The sequence below is a fragment of the Canis aureus genome, chromosome 7 (assembly GCF_053574225.1).
Source record: "Canis aureus isolate CA01 chromosome 7, VMU_Caureus_v.1.0, whole genome shotgun sequence".
Classification (NCBI taxonomy): Eukaryota; Metazoa; Chordata; class Mammalia; order Carnivora; family Canidae; genus Canis; species Canis aureus.
In genome coordinates this window covers 5,371,813-5,389,844 of record NC_135617.1, presented here as the reverse complement: position 1 = coordinate 5,389,844, position 18,032 = coordinate 5,371,813, and the positions used below count along the sequence as shown (strand labels likewise).

Here is an 18,032-nt window from a genome sequence, read left to right as displayed (position 1 = left end):
ATGGTTACATTAGTTTCAGATGCACAATATAGTGATTCAACAACTCTACACATTATGCTATACTCACCACAAGTGTAGCTACCATCTGTCCCCACACAATGTTGTTATAATACCATTGACTATATTCCCTATGCTAATAATGACTTATTTATTCCATAACTGGAAGCCTGTATTTCCCACAGCCCTTCACCCATTTCACCCACCCCCCACTGCCTCCTCTTTGGCAACCATCAGTTTGTTTTCTGTATTTATGAGTCTTGTTCTGCTTTTTATCTGTTTGTTCATTTGTTTTGCTTTTTAGATTTCACATATAAGTGAAATCATATGATATTTGACTTTCTTTGACTTATCTCACTTAGCACAGTATCCTTCAGATCCATCCATGTTGTTGCAAATGGCAAGTTTTTGTTCTTTTTTATAGCTGGAATATTATTCAGCCATATAATATTATATATAATCTATTAATATATTATTAATATATGTCACGTCTTCTTTATCCATTCATCTATCAATCAACACTTAGGTTGTTTACATATCTTGACGATTGTAAATAATGCTACAATAAACATAAAGGGGCATATACCTTTTCAAATTAGTGTTTTCATTCTCTTTGGATAAATACACAGTAATGGAATTACTAGATCATATGGTGTTCCTATTTTTAATTTTTTGAGGAACTTCCATATTATTTTTCCACAGCGATTGCACCAATTTACATTCCCACTAACAGTGTGAAAAGGTGCTTTTTTTCTCCACGTTTTCACCAATACATGCTATTTCATCTTTTTTTTATTTTAGCCATTCTGAGATGAAAGGTGGTATCTCATTGTGGTTTTGATTTGCATTTAGTGATGTTGAACATCTCATGTGTCTATTGGCTATCTGCATGTCTTCTTTGGGAAAATGTCTACTCACGTCTTCTGCCCATTTTTTTAATCAAATTATTTTTTTGGTATTCAGTTGAATAACTTCTTTATAGCTCTTAGATACTAACCCATTATGGACATTTCATTCACAAAGATCTTCTCCCATTCAGTAGGTTGCCTTTTTGTGCTGTTGATGGTTTCCTTCACTGTACAAAAGCTTTTTATTTTGGGGTAGTCCTAACAACTTATTTTTGCTTTTGTTTCCCTTGCCTGAGGGGACATTTCTAGAAAAATGTTGCTAAGGCCAATGTCAAAGAGATTATTGCTTATGTTTTCTTCTATGAGTTTTGTGGTTTCAGGTCTCATATTTAGGTTTTTATTCATCCCGTTTATTTTTGTGTGATGTAAAAAAATGGCCTGGTTCCATTCTATTGCATGTAGCTGTCCAGTTTTCCCAGCACTATTTATTGGAGAGATTGTCTTTTCTTCATCATATATTCTTGCCTCCTTTGTTATAGATTAATTAACCATATAAATGTGACTTTATTTCTGGGCTCTGCAGTGGCATTTTAAAATTTTTTATATTAGTTACTAGTAGATAGAAACATAATTAATGTATATGTATTGATAACATGTCCAGTAACCTCATTAAATGTTCCTTAGGTCAAATAATTCATCTGCTGTATTTTCTTCATACAGAATTATAATGGCTAAAAATAATGACTTTTCTTCTTTCTTTCTGCTTCTTTCTTTCCTCTGCTTCTCCCTCTCTTTTCTTTCCCTGTTTTGCTTTACAGTACTAGAATCTCCAATACAAAACAAAGCAGAAGCAGTAGTTCATATGTCCTTATATGTTCCTGATTCCAGAGGAAAAGCTTTTAACATTTCACAGTGAAGAGGTTCATGACAGATCTTTCTGTAGAAGATCTACCTATCATCAGGTTAAGGACATTCTACTTTTAGTTATGTCATGAATGGATTTTGAAATTTATCAAATGTTTTTTCTATATTTATTGAGTTGATAATATGAGTTTTGTCCTCTAATCTGTTAGTGTGGTAAATTCCATTGGTTAGTTCCTAATACCTAAGTATATTTCAGACCTTATTCCTCTGCTTTCATGAATTTTAAACTCTCATATTTTCTATCTGCCTCTCTGATGTTTATTATTGATAATTTTTTCTGAACTCTCATTCATTTTATTCATTCTTTCTTTTCTTTTTTTTTTTCATTCTTTCTTTTCTTGTATATAATACGTTGTTTAAAATATCCAGGATTTGTCAGTCACTTATTTTGGTTTTTATTTCTAGATGTTCTACACAGTTATTCTTCAATTTTATATCATTTAAAAATAGAATTAAATAAATAAATAAATAAATAAAATACAATTACCAGGATCACCTGCCTGGCTCAGTTGGTGGAGCATGTGACTCTTGATCTTGAAAGGTTATGAATTCTAGTGTCATGTTGGGAGAACAGCTTACTTTAAATAAGTAACTGAATTAATTAATTAATTAAGTTTATCTCTTTAATAAAATACAATTTCCAGATTTTTATAAATAATTTCAAGCTTGTCTTCTATTCCTTTAAGAGCAATAAACATAGTGAATTTATTACTTAGATGCCTGACAATTCCAGTATTTGAAGTCTTTGTTCAAAAGGCCTGCTTTTGTTGCCTATCGCTTCTGCTGACTCTCACTTTATGAAACACAAGTTATGCAATTTGCCCAGGGCTCATGGCTAATAAGTGGTAGCACCAGGATCTGAACCCAGGTAGATTATCTTCAGAATCTAAGCTTTAACCACTATGGTTTTTGTGTGTCCCTAAATAGTAGATCAGCAAAGAGGTAGGTATTTAGATAGGAGGTATGAAAATTACTAAAGTTTTGAACATAATTTCCTGACCTCTAAGAAAACCAAATAGGAAGAACCCTACACTGATGCAATATTTCATTTTACCTGTCAGAAAGGTAGCCAAAAATCATCGCTCCCAGCAGGACTCCCAACATAAATACGGGCTGGATCACCTTTGCGAACCATTCTCGGTTACAGACCAGATCCCACTGAGTCACCACGGTGCTGTCCCACTTGCTCTTGTCATAGACGTAGCCATCCACACAAGGAAAGCTACTCTTAGGACCATTATAATCAGAGTTCAAACCAGACTTCTCATCCCTCCGGAATCTGTGACAACTTGTGAGCTCCCAGACCTCACCGTTCTGTAGCTGTACTACAATCCGATCTTCATGGCCTGTGAAAAACAGGATCCAGATGTCCTCCAACCTCCAACTAGAGATATTGTGGGAAAGAACTCGACTCACGTTGCCTGGAGGCCTGCAGGTATGGTAGGGGGACACTGTCATGAACACAGAAGCCAAGTAGTGGATACCACAAGAGATGTTCTGGAAGGCACATATTAAATAGAGGACTATCTGAAATCTGCAAAGAGAAGAAAAGCAAGTTATTAATTCTGGCATATGGGCTAAAAAGACTATAAATAAATATGAAGGTTGTTCATCACATTTAGCATAATATATATACAGATGGATAAATACAGAAATAATTATAGATATGTTGCCATACATATCTATATGTATATGTAGATATATATGTATATGTATATGCCATACATATCTATATGTATATATACTTGTGATGTATCTGTGACAACTTGTGAGCTCCCAGACCTCACCGTTCTGTATATATACATATATATATATACATATTAGTATACATACATAGCTCTGTCTGTTAGGAGGACCCACACGTAATGACATTGCAATAGGGGAACTAAAGGGACCACATGAAATACTGCTTTTTTTGCACCTTTTTCTGCTTCTATTCTTGCTAGGACATACATCCTTTCCTTACACGTGCCTTATAGATCAGATAATGTATGTCCTCCTTATAAAGGCCAAGGAGTTAATGTTATTTCTTTGGAGTCTTCCGTCACAGTAGATAACATCCAAGGAGTGACCTGGCGGGGTCATCACGAACGTTTTCCAAGACCACTAACTCACCAAGACCTCTGGCTCCAGGGCATAAGTGACTTGTGGAGAGCACTTAAACACTCATCTTTGTTTCTGGGTGCCTGAGAAGACACGTGCACCAGACCACCATCCCAATAAAAACCCCAGACTCCAAGCAAAGATGAAACTTTCCTTTCCAAGACTCCCAGAAGCTCTGTCTGTATCTGCTCTGTCTTCAATAAACTCTGCTCTCACTTCTTGGCTCACATTTAATTTCTATCTTTTTTGTTTTTTGTTTGTTTGTTTGTTTGTTTTATTTCTATCTTGTGCGAAGCCAAGGACCCTCCTGGCTGGTCCTGTGGGACACCTTCAGGGTCCTCGAACCTGGCCAACCTGCATCAACATCCCAGTAGCAACACACACCCAGTGCCCAGATCTTGTTTTCTAAAAACCATTCTCCAGTAAAAGGAACCAGGAAAAGTGGTTGATTTAAGACCAGGACAGGGAAAATAAAACCTAGGCCTAAAGCATCTTATGGTACCAGGAAGTAAAGAAACACTCAAAATACAAAAGTTTGGGGCATGTCAAAGGGATACAGGAACCAATTTGAAAAAGCTCCCAACGGGCAAGGCTGAAACAATCTAAGCAACAAAATAAATAACATGGTGTATCCCAAAGTATGAAATAAATATACAAGTCTATAAGCTGAGGTTTAATTTTATATGTCAACATGACTGGGCTAAGGAACGCCCAGCTAGCTGGTGACCATTATTTTTGGATGTGTCTATAAGGTTGTCTCTGGATGTGATTAACATTTGAATGGGCAGATGAAAGAAAGAAGATTGCTCTCACCAGTGGGGGGCCTCTTCCAATCCACCAAGGGCCTGACTAGAACAACAGGCGGTGGAAGGGCAAATGTGACCTTTCTACTGGAGCTGAGACCTCCATCTTCTCCTCCCCTTGGACACCGACAGACCTCATTCTCAGGCTTTTGGACTCAGACTGAGACAGGGAAATGGAAGGACTCCATAAAAACCTACTTCTTGCTCCTTTTCCTGCTTCTAATCCCGCTAGGGCCTGTAGGCCCACTTCACACATGCCTCAGAATGCAAACAGTGTATGTCCTCCTTGTGAGGGACACAGAATTAATGATTTCGTTAGAATAGATCATATCTAAGGAAGAATCAGGTGAGAATGGCCAGATGGAGTTACCATATGCATCTTCCAGGTCACCAGCACTAGCCATCTCGATGCCAAGCCCCACCTTCCAAGGAATAACACTTGGGCCTTCGTCTTTGTTCTAACGGTTCCTGGATGCCTGGGTAGAAACATACACTGGACCATGATCCTCAGTAAAAAACCCCAGGCCCTGAACAAAGACAAGATTTCCTCCTTTCCTTTCTGAGTCTCCCAAAAGTACTGTCTGTACCTATATTCTATCTACTTTCAATGAGCTCTGTTTTCAACTCCTGCTGGCTCAAGTTTGATTTCTAGCCTGTGCACCGCCAGAGACTCTCTTGGCTGGTCCTGTGGGTCTCCTTCTGGGTCCTTGGACCCGGCCTGCAGGCAGCTAGACCAGAACTTACATCATCAGCCCCCCAATTTTTAGGCCTTCAGACCTGGGCTTTCCTGGATCTCCAGCCTGCACACAGCCCATTGTGGGACTTGTCTGCCTCCACAACTGTGCGAGCCAATTCTTATAATAAATCCTGATCTATCTATATCCAATTTGTCCTGTTTCTCTGGGGGACCTTGAGAAATGCAGAATTTGATACTGAAGGTTGTTTTACAGGAACAGAACTTTAAGAATGAGCTTTCTGAATTGGTTCTGGGGTTTCTGGAATTGGTCGTCTAACCTGCTCAGATTTAAAAACATCGGGCAGTCTGGGTGGCTCAGCGGTCTAGCACTGCCTTTGGCCCAGGGTGTGATCCTGGAGACCCGGGATCGAGTCCCACGTCAGGCTCCCTGAATGGAGCCTGCTTCTCCCTCTGCCTGTGTCTCTGCCTCTTTCTCTGCGTCTCTCATGAATAAATAAATAAAATCTTAAAAAAAAAATAAAAACATTGATGACTCTATTTCTAACGTAAAGGGAGCACTGACCATCCACAGTGCAAACTGTTTATAGAAATACACAAAATTGGGACACTTGGGCGGCTCAGTTGGTCAACAGTCTGACCCTTGATTTTGGCTCAGGTCATGATCTCAGGGTTGTGAGATCCACTGGGCATGAAGCCTGCTTCAGATTCTCTCTCTCCCTCTGCCCCTCCTCCCCTCTCTCTCTCTTAAAAAAAAAAAAAAAAGAAATACACAAAATATCTGCACTGAGTACTCCTAATCAACCCCTTATAAGAAGCAAAAGGTTCAGTGACTCTGTATATGATACTTTCAAACATGCTTTGAGAACCAAAGATTGTCATGGCATTGGTTGGTGGCTCCTAACGTCCCTTCCCTGCAAGAACAAGTGAAAGAAAAAAGAATTCCCAGCCCAAGCACTGCCTAAACCACCTGATAACTAGGTCTGTTCTGAAGTGGAGCCTTATCTCTTGTAACCACAGGCTTGAAATTGCTGAAAATCAAACAGAACCTCATTCTGTGAGTGGCTGAATGACAATGCCTAATTGACCTCTTTGAGTTTGGAAGGCAGCGTATATTCTTCGTTTGAATGTGACTCTGGCCCAGCTACTGAGTGACCCACTAAGCTGCTAGTTTCGAGTGAAGCCCAGAACGAGAGAAGGCTCTGCAACAGGTGCAGGCCGCTGTAGAAGCTGCTCTGTCACTTGGGCAGATCCGACGGTGCTTGAACTGTCAGTGGCATAGGGATGGATGCTTTTTGGAGCTTCTGACAGGCTCTTATAGGTGGACCCTAGCACAGGCACCTAGGATTTTGGAGCAAGGCCCTGCCATCCTCTGCAGATATTTGCTTTCCATTTCAGAAACAGCTCTTGGTGCATTATTGGGTCTTAGCATAAATTGAAAACCTGACGGTGGGCCACTGAGTTACCACACGACCTGAGCTGCCCAACATCAACTGGGTGTTAACCAGTGGGTGTTACCTGACCCACTAAGCCACAAAGTTGAGCATCCACAGCAACGCTCCATCATCAAATGGAGGCAGACAATAGACGACTGGGTGAGCAGATCCTGAAGGCACAAGAAACGAGAGAAGTGGCCCAACTGTTTACAGTCCACATTCCCACTATACTGCCTTCTTTTTATTTTTTTTTCTGATTAAAGTGGGCTTTTAAAAAAAAAAAAATTGTCGTAAGAACACTCAGCACTCTATCTATCCTGTTCACAAATCACAAGTGTACATTATTATTGACTCTAAGTACAGTATTTCTAGAGCTTATTCATCTTACTTAACTGAAACTTTATGTCTGTTGATTAATAAATTCCCATTTCCCTCTTTCCCCTCCAGCCCCTGGTGACCACCATTCCAGGGTGTTTTTGGTTTTTTTTTTTTGAATTTTACTGTTTTAGATACCTCTGTAAATGGAATCACGTAATACTTATCTTTTTGTGTCTGGCCTATATTACTTAGCAAAGGGTGCTGCATATTGCAGAATTCCTTCTTCTTCTTTTTTTTTTTTTTAAGGCTGAATCATATTCCATTGTAGGTACATACCACACTTCCTTCATCCATTCATTTGTGGATACACACTCCCGTTGTTTCCACATCTTAGCTATTGCGAATAGGGCTCTACACGGAATACCCATAACCATGGAAATGCTAATATATTTTCCAGATCCTATTTTCAGTTCCTTTAAATATATACCCAGAAGTAGGATTGCTGGATCATATGGTGGCTCTATTTTTAATTTTTTGTTTTCCATACTGTTTTCCATAGCGGCTGTGCCAGTTTGTGTTCCCATCAGCAGCATACAAGTGTTCCAATTTCTCCATATCCTCGCCAACATGTGTTGTCCTTTGTTGTTGTTGTTTTTTAAATAACAGCCACCCTAACAGGTGTAAGGTGATATCTTATTGTGCTTTTAATTTGCATTTCCCTGATGATTAATGACAAAAGGCATTTTTTCATACACCAATTGACCATTTGTGTATTTTCCTTGGAGAAGTGTCTATTCAAGTCATAGGCCCCCCCTTTTTTTTAAGATTTCATTTATTTATTTTTATTTTTTTAAGATTTCATTTATTTATTCATGACAGACACAGAGAGAGAGGCAGAGACACAGGCAGAGGGAGAAGCAGGCTCCCTGTGGAGAGCCCGATGTGGGACTTGACCCCGGGACCCCAGGATCACGCCCTGAGCCAAAGGCAGACACTCAACCACTGAGCCACCCAGGTGCCCCCATAGGCTCATTTTTTAATCAGGTTATTAATTTATTGGTTTTGAGTTGTATCCATTCCTTATTTTCTTAGAGATTAGCTCCCTATCAGATATATGGTTTACAAATATTTTCTCCTACTTTGTAGGTTGACTTTTTACTCTGTTGATTGTTGCCTTTGCTGTGAAAAACCTTTTTGGTTTGATATAATCCCACTGGTTTATTTTTTATTTTTGCTGCCTGTACTTTTGATGTCATACCTACGAAATCAGTGCTAAGATCAGTGTTAGGAAGCTTTCCTCTGTTTTCTACCGTGAATTTTATAGTTTCAGGTCTTTAAACACTGCCTTCTCCCAGCTTGCATTGATGGCCTCATGGGAGTTCCCTATAGTCAGCTGAACAGAGCAAAACACTCGGGCCTGATTTTACAGATGCTTCCACGCAATATGCAGGCACCACCTGAAAGTGGATAGCTGAAGCACTACAGCCTCTGGGCTATGTCTGAAGGACAGTCCTGAAGGGAAATCCTCCCAGTGAACAGGACTTGGAGAAATGTACCTAGCTGTACTCTTCACTTGGAAGGAGAAATGGCCAAACATGTGATCGGATATCAACACATAAGCTGTAACCAATGGTTTAGCTGGATGGTCAAGGACTTGGAAGGCGCATGATCAGATAATTGGTCTCAAAGAAATTTGAAGAAGAGGTATGTGGAAAGACCTCTAGGAATAGGCAAAAAATTTGAAGACACTTGTGTCCTATGTGAGTGCTCAGCAAAGAGTGACCCCAGGCGAGGAGGATTTTAATAATCAAGTGGATAGGATGATCTGTTTATGGATACTAGCTGGCTTCTTTCCCAAGTCATCTTGTCATTGCCCATTGGGCTAATGAACAAAGTGGTCATGGTGGCAGGGACAGAGGTTATGCGTGGGCTCAGCATCTGGGTGGGCTGATCTGGCTACAGACACCACTGAGTACCCAATCTGCCAGCGGCAGAGACCAACACTGAGCCCCAGTATGGTACCACCCTTGGGGTAAATATCTGCGTATTGCACAGAACCATTTAGGCAGCACTTGGTCCTTACTAGAATAGACACTCTGGATATAGATTTGCCTTCCCTGCACAATGCTTCTGCCAAAACTACCGTATTTACAGAATGCTTTATCCACCATTGGGTATTCCACATAGCATTGCTTCTGTTGAAGAAACTCCCCTCACAGCAAAAGAAATACGGCAGTGGGCCCATGCTTATGTAACTTACTGATCTTACCATGTTCCCCACTATCCTGAAGCGGCTGGTTTGCTAAAATAGTGGAATAGCCGTTTGAAGACTCAATTAGAAAGCCAGGTAGGTGGCAGTATTATGCAGGGCTAGGACGAGATTCTCTAGAAAGCTGTGTATGCTCTGAATCAGGGTCCAATGTAGGGTGCTATTTCCCTCACAGTCCACACTCATGAGTCCAGGAATCAAGGGGTGGAAATGGGAGTCGTACGGCTCAGTGTTATACCTAGGGATCCATTAACAACATTTTTGCTTCCTGTTCCCACACCTTTATGCGCTGCTAGCCTACAGACCTTAGTTCCGGAGAGGAGAAGAATGTTTCCACCAGGAGACACAACAATGATCCCACTGAACTGGAAATAAAGACTGCTGCCTGGCCCTCAGCCCCAGAATCAAAAGGCAAAGAGGGGAGTTACAGCGTTGGCCGGTGTGGCCGATCCTGACTACGAGGGGGAAGTGGACTCCACGATGCTGGGAAGGAAGAACACATCTGCAATACAGGAGATCCCTTAGGGTGTCTCTGAGTAGCACCGTGCCCTAAGATGAAGGTCAGTGGAAAATTATAACACACCCTCCAAGCAGAAATACTAAGAAATACTAAATACCAGACTCTCGACAAATAACAAGCACATCGCTCTATCAGGTAAAGGTCTGCAGCCATAGATCGGATAGGGAGCTAACGTCTAAAAAAAAAAAAAAAAGGAATGCATTATTTTTAAATGCATTTTTAAAAATCCTGATTTTAAAAAATGTACCTGTGACTTGAATAGATACTTCTCAAAGGAAAATATACAAATGGCCAATAGGCGTATGAAATTAGATTATTGGAGAGAGTGAATTACTCCTGTCAGTGTCTGCATTCAGTCTCATACGTATTCTACGTCAGCTGGCCTCTGGAAAACTCTAGCATTTCTTCATGGACAGGAGAGTAAAGACGCCACCCAAGGCCTCTGTGTCACTAATGCCAGCGGCCTGGGCCTTGCACGCCCAGAGACGGCGCAGGTCACATTGTGAGAACTGGAGGCCTACTGTTCCCTACTGTTCCCCCCCTCAGTCCCCCCACGCGAAATACCTCTCCATCCGGCTCCTCCTTCCCCTCCACTGCCTGCTTCTCCGGGCTCTCCCTATTTGCTTCCCTGCCCCCCCCCACCCTTTTACTCATTTCCTCTCCCATTTCTCTCTTCCTCCTCTCTGACCCCATACACAGCTGAAGTCCTGTTCTGCTATTTATGTTGATTTTTTTTTTTTAAAGAACACCAGCTGAACATTTTCTATTTCTCTACCCAATCAATGACAACAACAAAGGCCCCTGAAAGGCTGAAACCAAGGTCCCACGGAGGCAGAAACTGTGATGCAATCAATTCCGTGTCTCCTGTGGCTCGTAGCATGGGGTGTCGTGCAGTGTATACAGAATGTCACAGAATCCCTCGGGGTTAGAATCCACAGGCCTGAGGTTAATGCATAAACTCGGTGCCTCTGGTAAAGACAGGTGCTCAAGAGACCAGTTAGAGGGTCCCCTGGGGGCTCAGCGGTTGAGCGGCTGCCTTCAGCTCAATCCCGGGGTCCTGGGATCGAGTCCCACATCGGGCTCCCTGCAGGGAGCCTGCTTCTCCCTCTGCCTGTGTCTCTGCCTCTCTCTCTCTGTGTCTCTCACGAATAAATAAATGGAATCTTAAAAAAAGAGAGAGAGAGAGAGATCTGTGTATAAAAATTTTTGAAAAAAAATTTTTAGACTGAGTACGCCATCAGCAAAAAAAAAGAATGTGTGCGTGCACAGATGTATAAGATGGACATATCTTTATATAATGAATTAACATACTGTGCGGACTGAAATAAGAACTCGCATATACATGTACTTATGTGCATACATTGTGCATACATTCATACGTAAAACAGGTGTTTGCATGGTACTCCCAAAGATCGCCTTTGCCACCACAGGGGTGGACACACCCCCACCTTGGAGACTATCGCAGGTGGGCAATGCTAAGTGACGTCACACGAGTGGTGGTGTGAAGTGACCGAGTGGCAAGCTCCCCGAGTCCTCCGGGATGACTGCCAGGACGGTACGTGGCCACCAGTCCTCATGTCTCACAGAACCCCTCGAGAGGGCAGCCCCGGTGGTGCAGCAGTTAGCGCCGCCTGCAGCCCAGGGCGTGACCCCAGGGTCCCGGGATCGAGTCCTGCGTCGGGCTCCCTGCACGGGGCCTGCTCCTCCCTCTGCCTGTCTCTCCGTCTCTCTCTCTCTCTCTGCCTCTGTCTCTATAAATAAATAAATAAAATTTAAAAAGAACCCCTTGTAGATAAAGAAGTGAAATGGACTCAATTTGACGTGCTGCGGCTCTCAGGACACCCCACACCGAGCTGGCCACGGGTTCAAAACTGCGCCCTGTTCCTGGCACTGGCCCAGCAGCCGGTCCAGAAAAGAAAGACGCACAGCTAAAGGCACAGCGAGAACCGAGTGGCCTTCTTCTAGCAACAGAAGGGGAGAGAGAACACACAAACACCATCCTCAGGGGCTCTGGGGGATGGGCAACCCAGAGGAAAGCCTAGAGCCCCGAGGCGTGCGTCCTTGGGGTCACGGTGAGCCAAGTGTTCTTCCAGGAAGGGTGCCCCCCGGAACAGCTGTCCGAAATCTGCCTGCGTCCACCGCACACGGAGGGGCTGCGCAGGAGCGGCGGGCTGGGAAGACAAGCCTGCTCCGCTGTGACTCGAAAGCCCCCCCAGAGGCTGAGATCACAGCTGGACGGGGTGGTGCTCGAACCCTCGCCCCCGCAGGCCACTGGCCCCGCAGCACAGGCCGCCGGACGCCCCGGTGGAGCCACGGGCTGAGGCCCTGCCCTCGCCTGCACACACTAGGCCTCCTGGCAGCTCCTGGCAGGCCTGCGGGTCACCTGCCCCCGGCGGCAGGTGTGCGAATTCAGGTGTCTCCTCCCGCCTGGCAAGGTCTCAGGAAGCGTTTCCCAGCCCGGAAGGGTGACCACAAGCTAGAAGGGCCCGATTAGAGACTTCGAGCCTTTCTGCTGCTGTCAGGCCAGATTCTCGACCGGCCTGTTGTTGCACAGCAGAGGTTCCCCGTTTCCCTCACCGGTTTACACCTGCTGCTGTGCTGTACCTAAACACCTGCTCAGCACTGTCCCGGTCACCGAGGGTCGGATCATGCGCTTTAGTGTCTGGGCTGCCACCTAAATAGTTTCAGCCCCTGGAATGGCTGCACCATTAAAAAGTTCACACTCTGCTGACCATAACTCCCCACCCTCCCAGCCCCCCCAGTCCTTCCCACTGACCCCATCCCCAGCACCAACCAGGTGCCCAGTCTTTGGATCCCACCTGCTTCTCTAGTTCATTGCCACTTTCCTGGCTTTAGTTCCTTCCCCAGCCAGTCCGAACCCCACAGTCAACACTAGAACTACCTGCCTACCTACCTACACACACACACACACACACACACACACACACACCAGCACCCACTCTGCCAGGCCTCCGAAGCCAGGATTTGTCTTCTCTGTCCCACCCTTAGTGATCGTGGCTCAGGAGGTCTGAGGTAGGATCCAGAACTCAATACAAGCTTAAAAAGCTTCCTAAGAGATTCTGATATGGATGAGAAGCACTACCCCCAGGAAATCGAATCCTCTGGCTGAACAATCTGTTGATACCACGTTTGACATTCAAAATATTTAGTAATTGTTGTGCAGAAACTGGAACTCTCATAAACAGCTTGCGAGGGTATAATTTGTCACAACCATTTCTGCAGATCTGTTTGGCAAGTGACCACGGCCACGCGCGGCCACAGAGTGATTCCTCTCCTTGGGTACGTACCCAACAAAATGTGTACACAAGTACCTTAAAAGACGTAGACAAGAAAGACTACGCATGATAAGCCCAACCTGGAGGCCATCTAAATGTCCATTAACAGCAAATGAGTAAGTGCCGTGACATACTGTGCCAGTGAAGATGAACAAAAGTACCGTGACATGCCATATGTGTGAATCTCCCATATATGATGTTGAACAAAAGAAGCCAGACCAAAAGTACAGGATCTTTTTACTCCATTTATATAAAGTTTAGAGCCAGGCAAAACTAATCTATGGCAGTAGATGGGAGGACAGTAGTAAGTGGGAGAGGGGACGGTGCTTGGGAGAGGGCGTGCGAGGGGTGGTCCGGCAGTGGTAACAGGGCAGTGTTCACTTTATGCTGACTCATCAGACTGTAGATTACGGTGCGCACTTTTCTGTATACGGGCAATATATCAATTTAAACATTTTATATCTGCAAGCCCCAGAGAGCGGGAAAAGCATTCCCCAAAGCCCTGCTGAGGCATGATTGGACGGGGTACCAGGTCACACCCAGTCCGCCACCCGGTGCCTACCAGCTGGATCTCAGCCCTGAATGGCCTCCCAATCCATACTGACAAGGAGACGTCTTGCTGAGCAATACATTATTTATCCAGCTGCCTATTAAATATCTCCACCTGGAATTCGCACAAGGAACTCAGTAGATGCTCAAATTGATCCAAGCCCTGGGCCTGCCCCACCTGGAGTGAAACTGTTTCTGAGTTTCTGACACCACTGGCTACACAAGCCAGAAACACGGGGCATGGGGTGGAAGGCAGACAGATCCTGGCCACCTCGCCTTCATAACCAGGAGGTCCCATCAGTTCCACCTGCTAAAACTGTCCAGTCCCCCCAGCCCACATTCCCCCTGCCTCGGTCCAGACCCTCCTTATCTCCCACCTGGGCTCTTACCTACGTCTCCTCTGGACTCTGCCCAAACTCCTGCCCTTCCGACGCACCTTCCATTCTGCAAAGTGACCTTCCTAATACCTGAACTCCTTAGCATACCATATAAAAATATATTTGGGGATGATTGTGACAGCTTACCTCTCACCCTCATACTTCATACTCCAGGAATAATAAATCAGCCGTCAGCCTCCAAACAACCCATGCTAGTTCACATAAATATGCTTTCTATGTGCCAGAAAGGTCCGGAGTATCCTTTCAATTCAAACTTCCCTTTCCCTGTTGCAAGGATAACTTCTTGAAAAAAAAAAAAGAAAAACAAGACCCTACTTCCCCAGGCATCTAGCATTGGGACATATCACTCTCTCCCTTACCAAGACTATTGTCCATCAGTTGTCACCTGTGTGCCCAATAGAAGGCCCCACGCGGGGTCATAATTATAGATACAACACATCTCAGGGATCCCTGGGTGGCTCAGTGGTTTAGCGCCTGCCTTCAGCCCAGGGCATGATCCTGGAGACCCGGGATTGAGTCCTGCATCGGGCTCCCTGCATGGAGCCTGCTTCTCCCTCTGCCTATGTCTCTGCCTCTCTCTCTGTGTGTGTCTCTCATGAATAAATAAATAAAATATTTTTTAAAAATTACAATACCTCTTAATGACTTAAAAAAAGATACATCTCTGTGTTCACAGCAAGAGAGACACTAATGGAAAAAGAATCATACAAATACAATAGGCAGAAACCCCAGAAGCGAAGAAAAGCAAAAACGACCAGAACACCCAGAAAATGGACCCTTGTAATTTGGGTGACAGATGAAGAGATTACTTTTAGCCCTAGACTTACATCGTTCTGTATAAAGAAGCATGACCGGTGGCATCCCACAGTGGTTAAGAGTGTGGACTCCAGAGCCAGACTGCCAAGGTTTGAGTCTTGTGTCTATTACTTACCACCTGAGACCTTGGGCAAGATCCCTAAACCTTCTGTGCCTCAGTTTCCTTATCTGAGAAGTGGGTTGTTGTGGGAAGACTTAATACATGTAGCGCACTATGGCACAGTGTAAGTGCAGAGAAGTGCTATTATGATGTTCATAAGGTGAAGTCAAAAAAGAAAAACCAAAACAGCTTCATATAATGAGAAAAAAAAGAAGAAAAGCAAAACAAAACTACCTGTGTCCATAGGTGTAAATCAGCTATGACTCCACATTCCAACCTGGATATTTTAAATCATTTCTGCCTTTAAACCAAGACAACCCAGGGATCCAAGTTCTTAGGTTATCCCAGCATAGATGCCTGGGTGTGTTTCCTCGATTCCCTCACCGGGACCGTAAGCTATGAAATTGATGGACCTTCAGGATGGCTGCAGGACAAGACCTGGAATGGCTTTTTAATTCTTAATTAATTAATTAATTCTTAATTCCTAGGTGTTCTGCTTTCCTCTCTCAAAGGTAATTAGGATAGTGCTTCCTCACTCTAGAAATGACTAATGGGAAATGATAATTAGAGTTCTCTGCTTAATACTTTCACTAGGTCTCCTTAAAAGAAGGTGAAATAACAAAACACGATAACCCCCCTTTCTATTTATAAATAATAAAGAGCACATTTAGAGCAAATGTCAGAGAAACTCAGGGGTGGGGGGGACCAGAGCTATGGTCACACTGTTTTCACCTTCTTCTACAAGCACCGGCTTGTTACCCTTGCCTTGCTACATGCTGCTTTTACAAGCCAACTGTTCCCACCAGGCCGGGGCTTGGGTAACAGTAATAGCCACAATTTACTGAGAATTTACTTGAAAGTTAAGACGTCTGCGTACATTCTTGTGGCCAGCTAAGAGTGATCTCCCCAAACCCGCCATGGAGAGCTACATTTGACAGTGTGGATGAGGACAGTGGGAGCAGATGCCCCAAGCACAGAGAGAGAGCCTCGTGCTGTGGATGGCAGAGCTGCCCACCCCCCTGGGTCCCTGGATGACCCAATGGGACACAACCTACCCTGAAGAGTTACTGGAGAGGGACACACTTCCAACTGAGGGATCTCTTTGTTAGCCAAACACCAACAGATACAATGAGCTTAATTAATCCCTAAAATACAGAGGGAAAGAATGGTGTTAGTCCAGACCCTCCATGAGTTAGTGCCTCTTACCTCATAGGGTTACTCTAAGGGTGTAAGGAAGGGTGCCTCGGGTTACTCTAAGGGTGTAAGGAAGGGTGCCTGGGTGGCTCAGTGGGTTAAGCATTTGGCATCACTCAGGCCATGAGCCCAGAGTCCTGGGATTGAGCCCTGAAGCATCATCATCATCATCACCTTCATCATCATCATCATCATCATCATCATCATCAGGCTCCCTGCTCAGCGGGGAGCCTGCTTCTCCTTCTCTCTCTGCCCCTCCCCCTGCTCATACTCTCTCTCTCAAATAAATAAAATCTTTAATAAAATAAATAAATAAGCAGGATGTAATGAGAGGCTGCATGTGGAGTCCTTATAATAAATATTTGGATTACTATGATTACAGATGAGGAAGTAGTAGGCGAAATGCTCAAAACCCCCAGTTAATACGTGGTAGAGCCAGGACGGACACTCCGACATCCGACCCCAGAGCTGATCTTGTCACCCGCATGCCCTTCGGCGTCAAGAAGCCTGAAACAAGTTACTCTACAAGGAGCCCGGGGGAGTCCTGGGGTTGGGCCCTAACTGTGCTCAGGGGAGCATCAGGATGGGGAGCGTGGGCTGTTAGACCCGTGGTGTAGACACGAGCCCCCGTGTTCTCGCGTGTGAAACGGGGGACACCGCCCGTCTCAAGGAGCTGGAGTGAAGATTCTGGGGCGGGGGGGGGGGGGGACACGGAACCACAACCAACACGTGTGCAACTTTCCAGTTTGGAGAGCGGCACATCGCCTCTCCCCTACAGGCCTGGGGGGCGGGGTTGGGAAGACAGGAATGACGGCGATTCCCGCGCTGCGGGTGGGAAACTGAGGCACGACATCCCCAGAACCCTAGTAGAGGTGAGGGGCGGGCCACGACTGCGACTCAGCTGCAGCTCCCCGCCAAGGGTTTGGCCCTCGCGCAGCAAACCGTCCCGCGTCACCCCCGGGAGCGCTGCTCCACGGATGAATGAATGACATATTTTAATGCCTTGATGAATTTTAACAAATGAAAGCGGGTGCCAAGGGGCTAACTCGGCGTCCCTGGCCCCACCCGCCTCAGTTTCCCCGAGCGCTACACTGTGGGTGCAAACGCCTCGGCGCCAAGGGCAGCGCGTGAAGCGCCAGCGCCAGCGCACCCGGCCCCCAAGGGGCGCTAGAAATGGCCACAAAACCCCACTAACGGTGGTTCCTGGGCCACCCCTGCCGGGACCGCAGGCGTCGGGGACGTGGAACAGGAGCCGGCCTGGCGGGGGCAGAACCGGGCGCGGGGGCAGGCGCTCCTCGGCTCGGGTGACCCGGGCCCGGCTGGCAGCCCGCACGCCGGCGGGGGGGGGGGGGGGGCGCCCCGAGCCAGCCCAGGGCCCTGCTCCCCGGGGGGGGGGTCCCGGCGCCAGGGTCCGAGCCGGCGGTGTGGACGCGGGTCTCCCGACTTCCCCACGAAAGGAGGGGGCCGGGCTTCCGGACCGCGAGCCCCGCGCGAGGACCCCAGGAAACGGACAGAAACAGGCCGGGCCGGCGCCCTCCGCCCTCCGCCCTCCGCCGTCCTCCTCCCCACCCCCACCTCCCTACCTGCCGAAGTGCCCCACGCGGTCAAAAATCAGCTCCAAACTCTGGGACCGCATGGTGCCGCCGTGCGCTGCGCCCCCAAGCTGGCCGCGCCGACCTGCCCAGCGCCCCGGCCGCGGGCACCGCGCCCCGCCCCGCCCCGGCCCCCCCGGCCCCCCCGCCTGGGTCCCTGCGCGCCCCAGGGTGC

The 18,032-nt window shown here is 45.9% G+C and overlaps 1 protein-coding gene across 14 annotated transcripts in view; it reads right to left on the bottom strand.

Annotated features, from left to right (window-relative positions):
- SLC22A16 (solute carrier family 22 member 16) overlaps positions 1–18,032 on the bottom strand; it is a 68,906-nt gene that overhangs the window by 22,814 nt on the left and 28,060 nt on the right. For 8 of the 14 annotated variants that reach the window (XM_077902764.1, XM_077902771.1, XM_077902772.1 and 5 more), the window contains one exon: positions 2,824–3,303. In XM_077902764.1, the coding sequence (XP_077758890.1) occupies positions 2,824–3,303 (480 nt within the window). Of the gene's footprint in view, positions 1–2,823; positions 3,304–16,126; positions 16,217–17,848; positions 17,994–18,032 lie in introns of those variants that run through there. The other 6 variants (XM_077902766.1, XM_077902768.1, XM_077902777.1 and 3 more) reach the window with 2 other exon arrangements.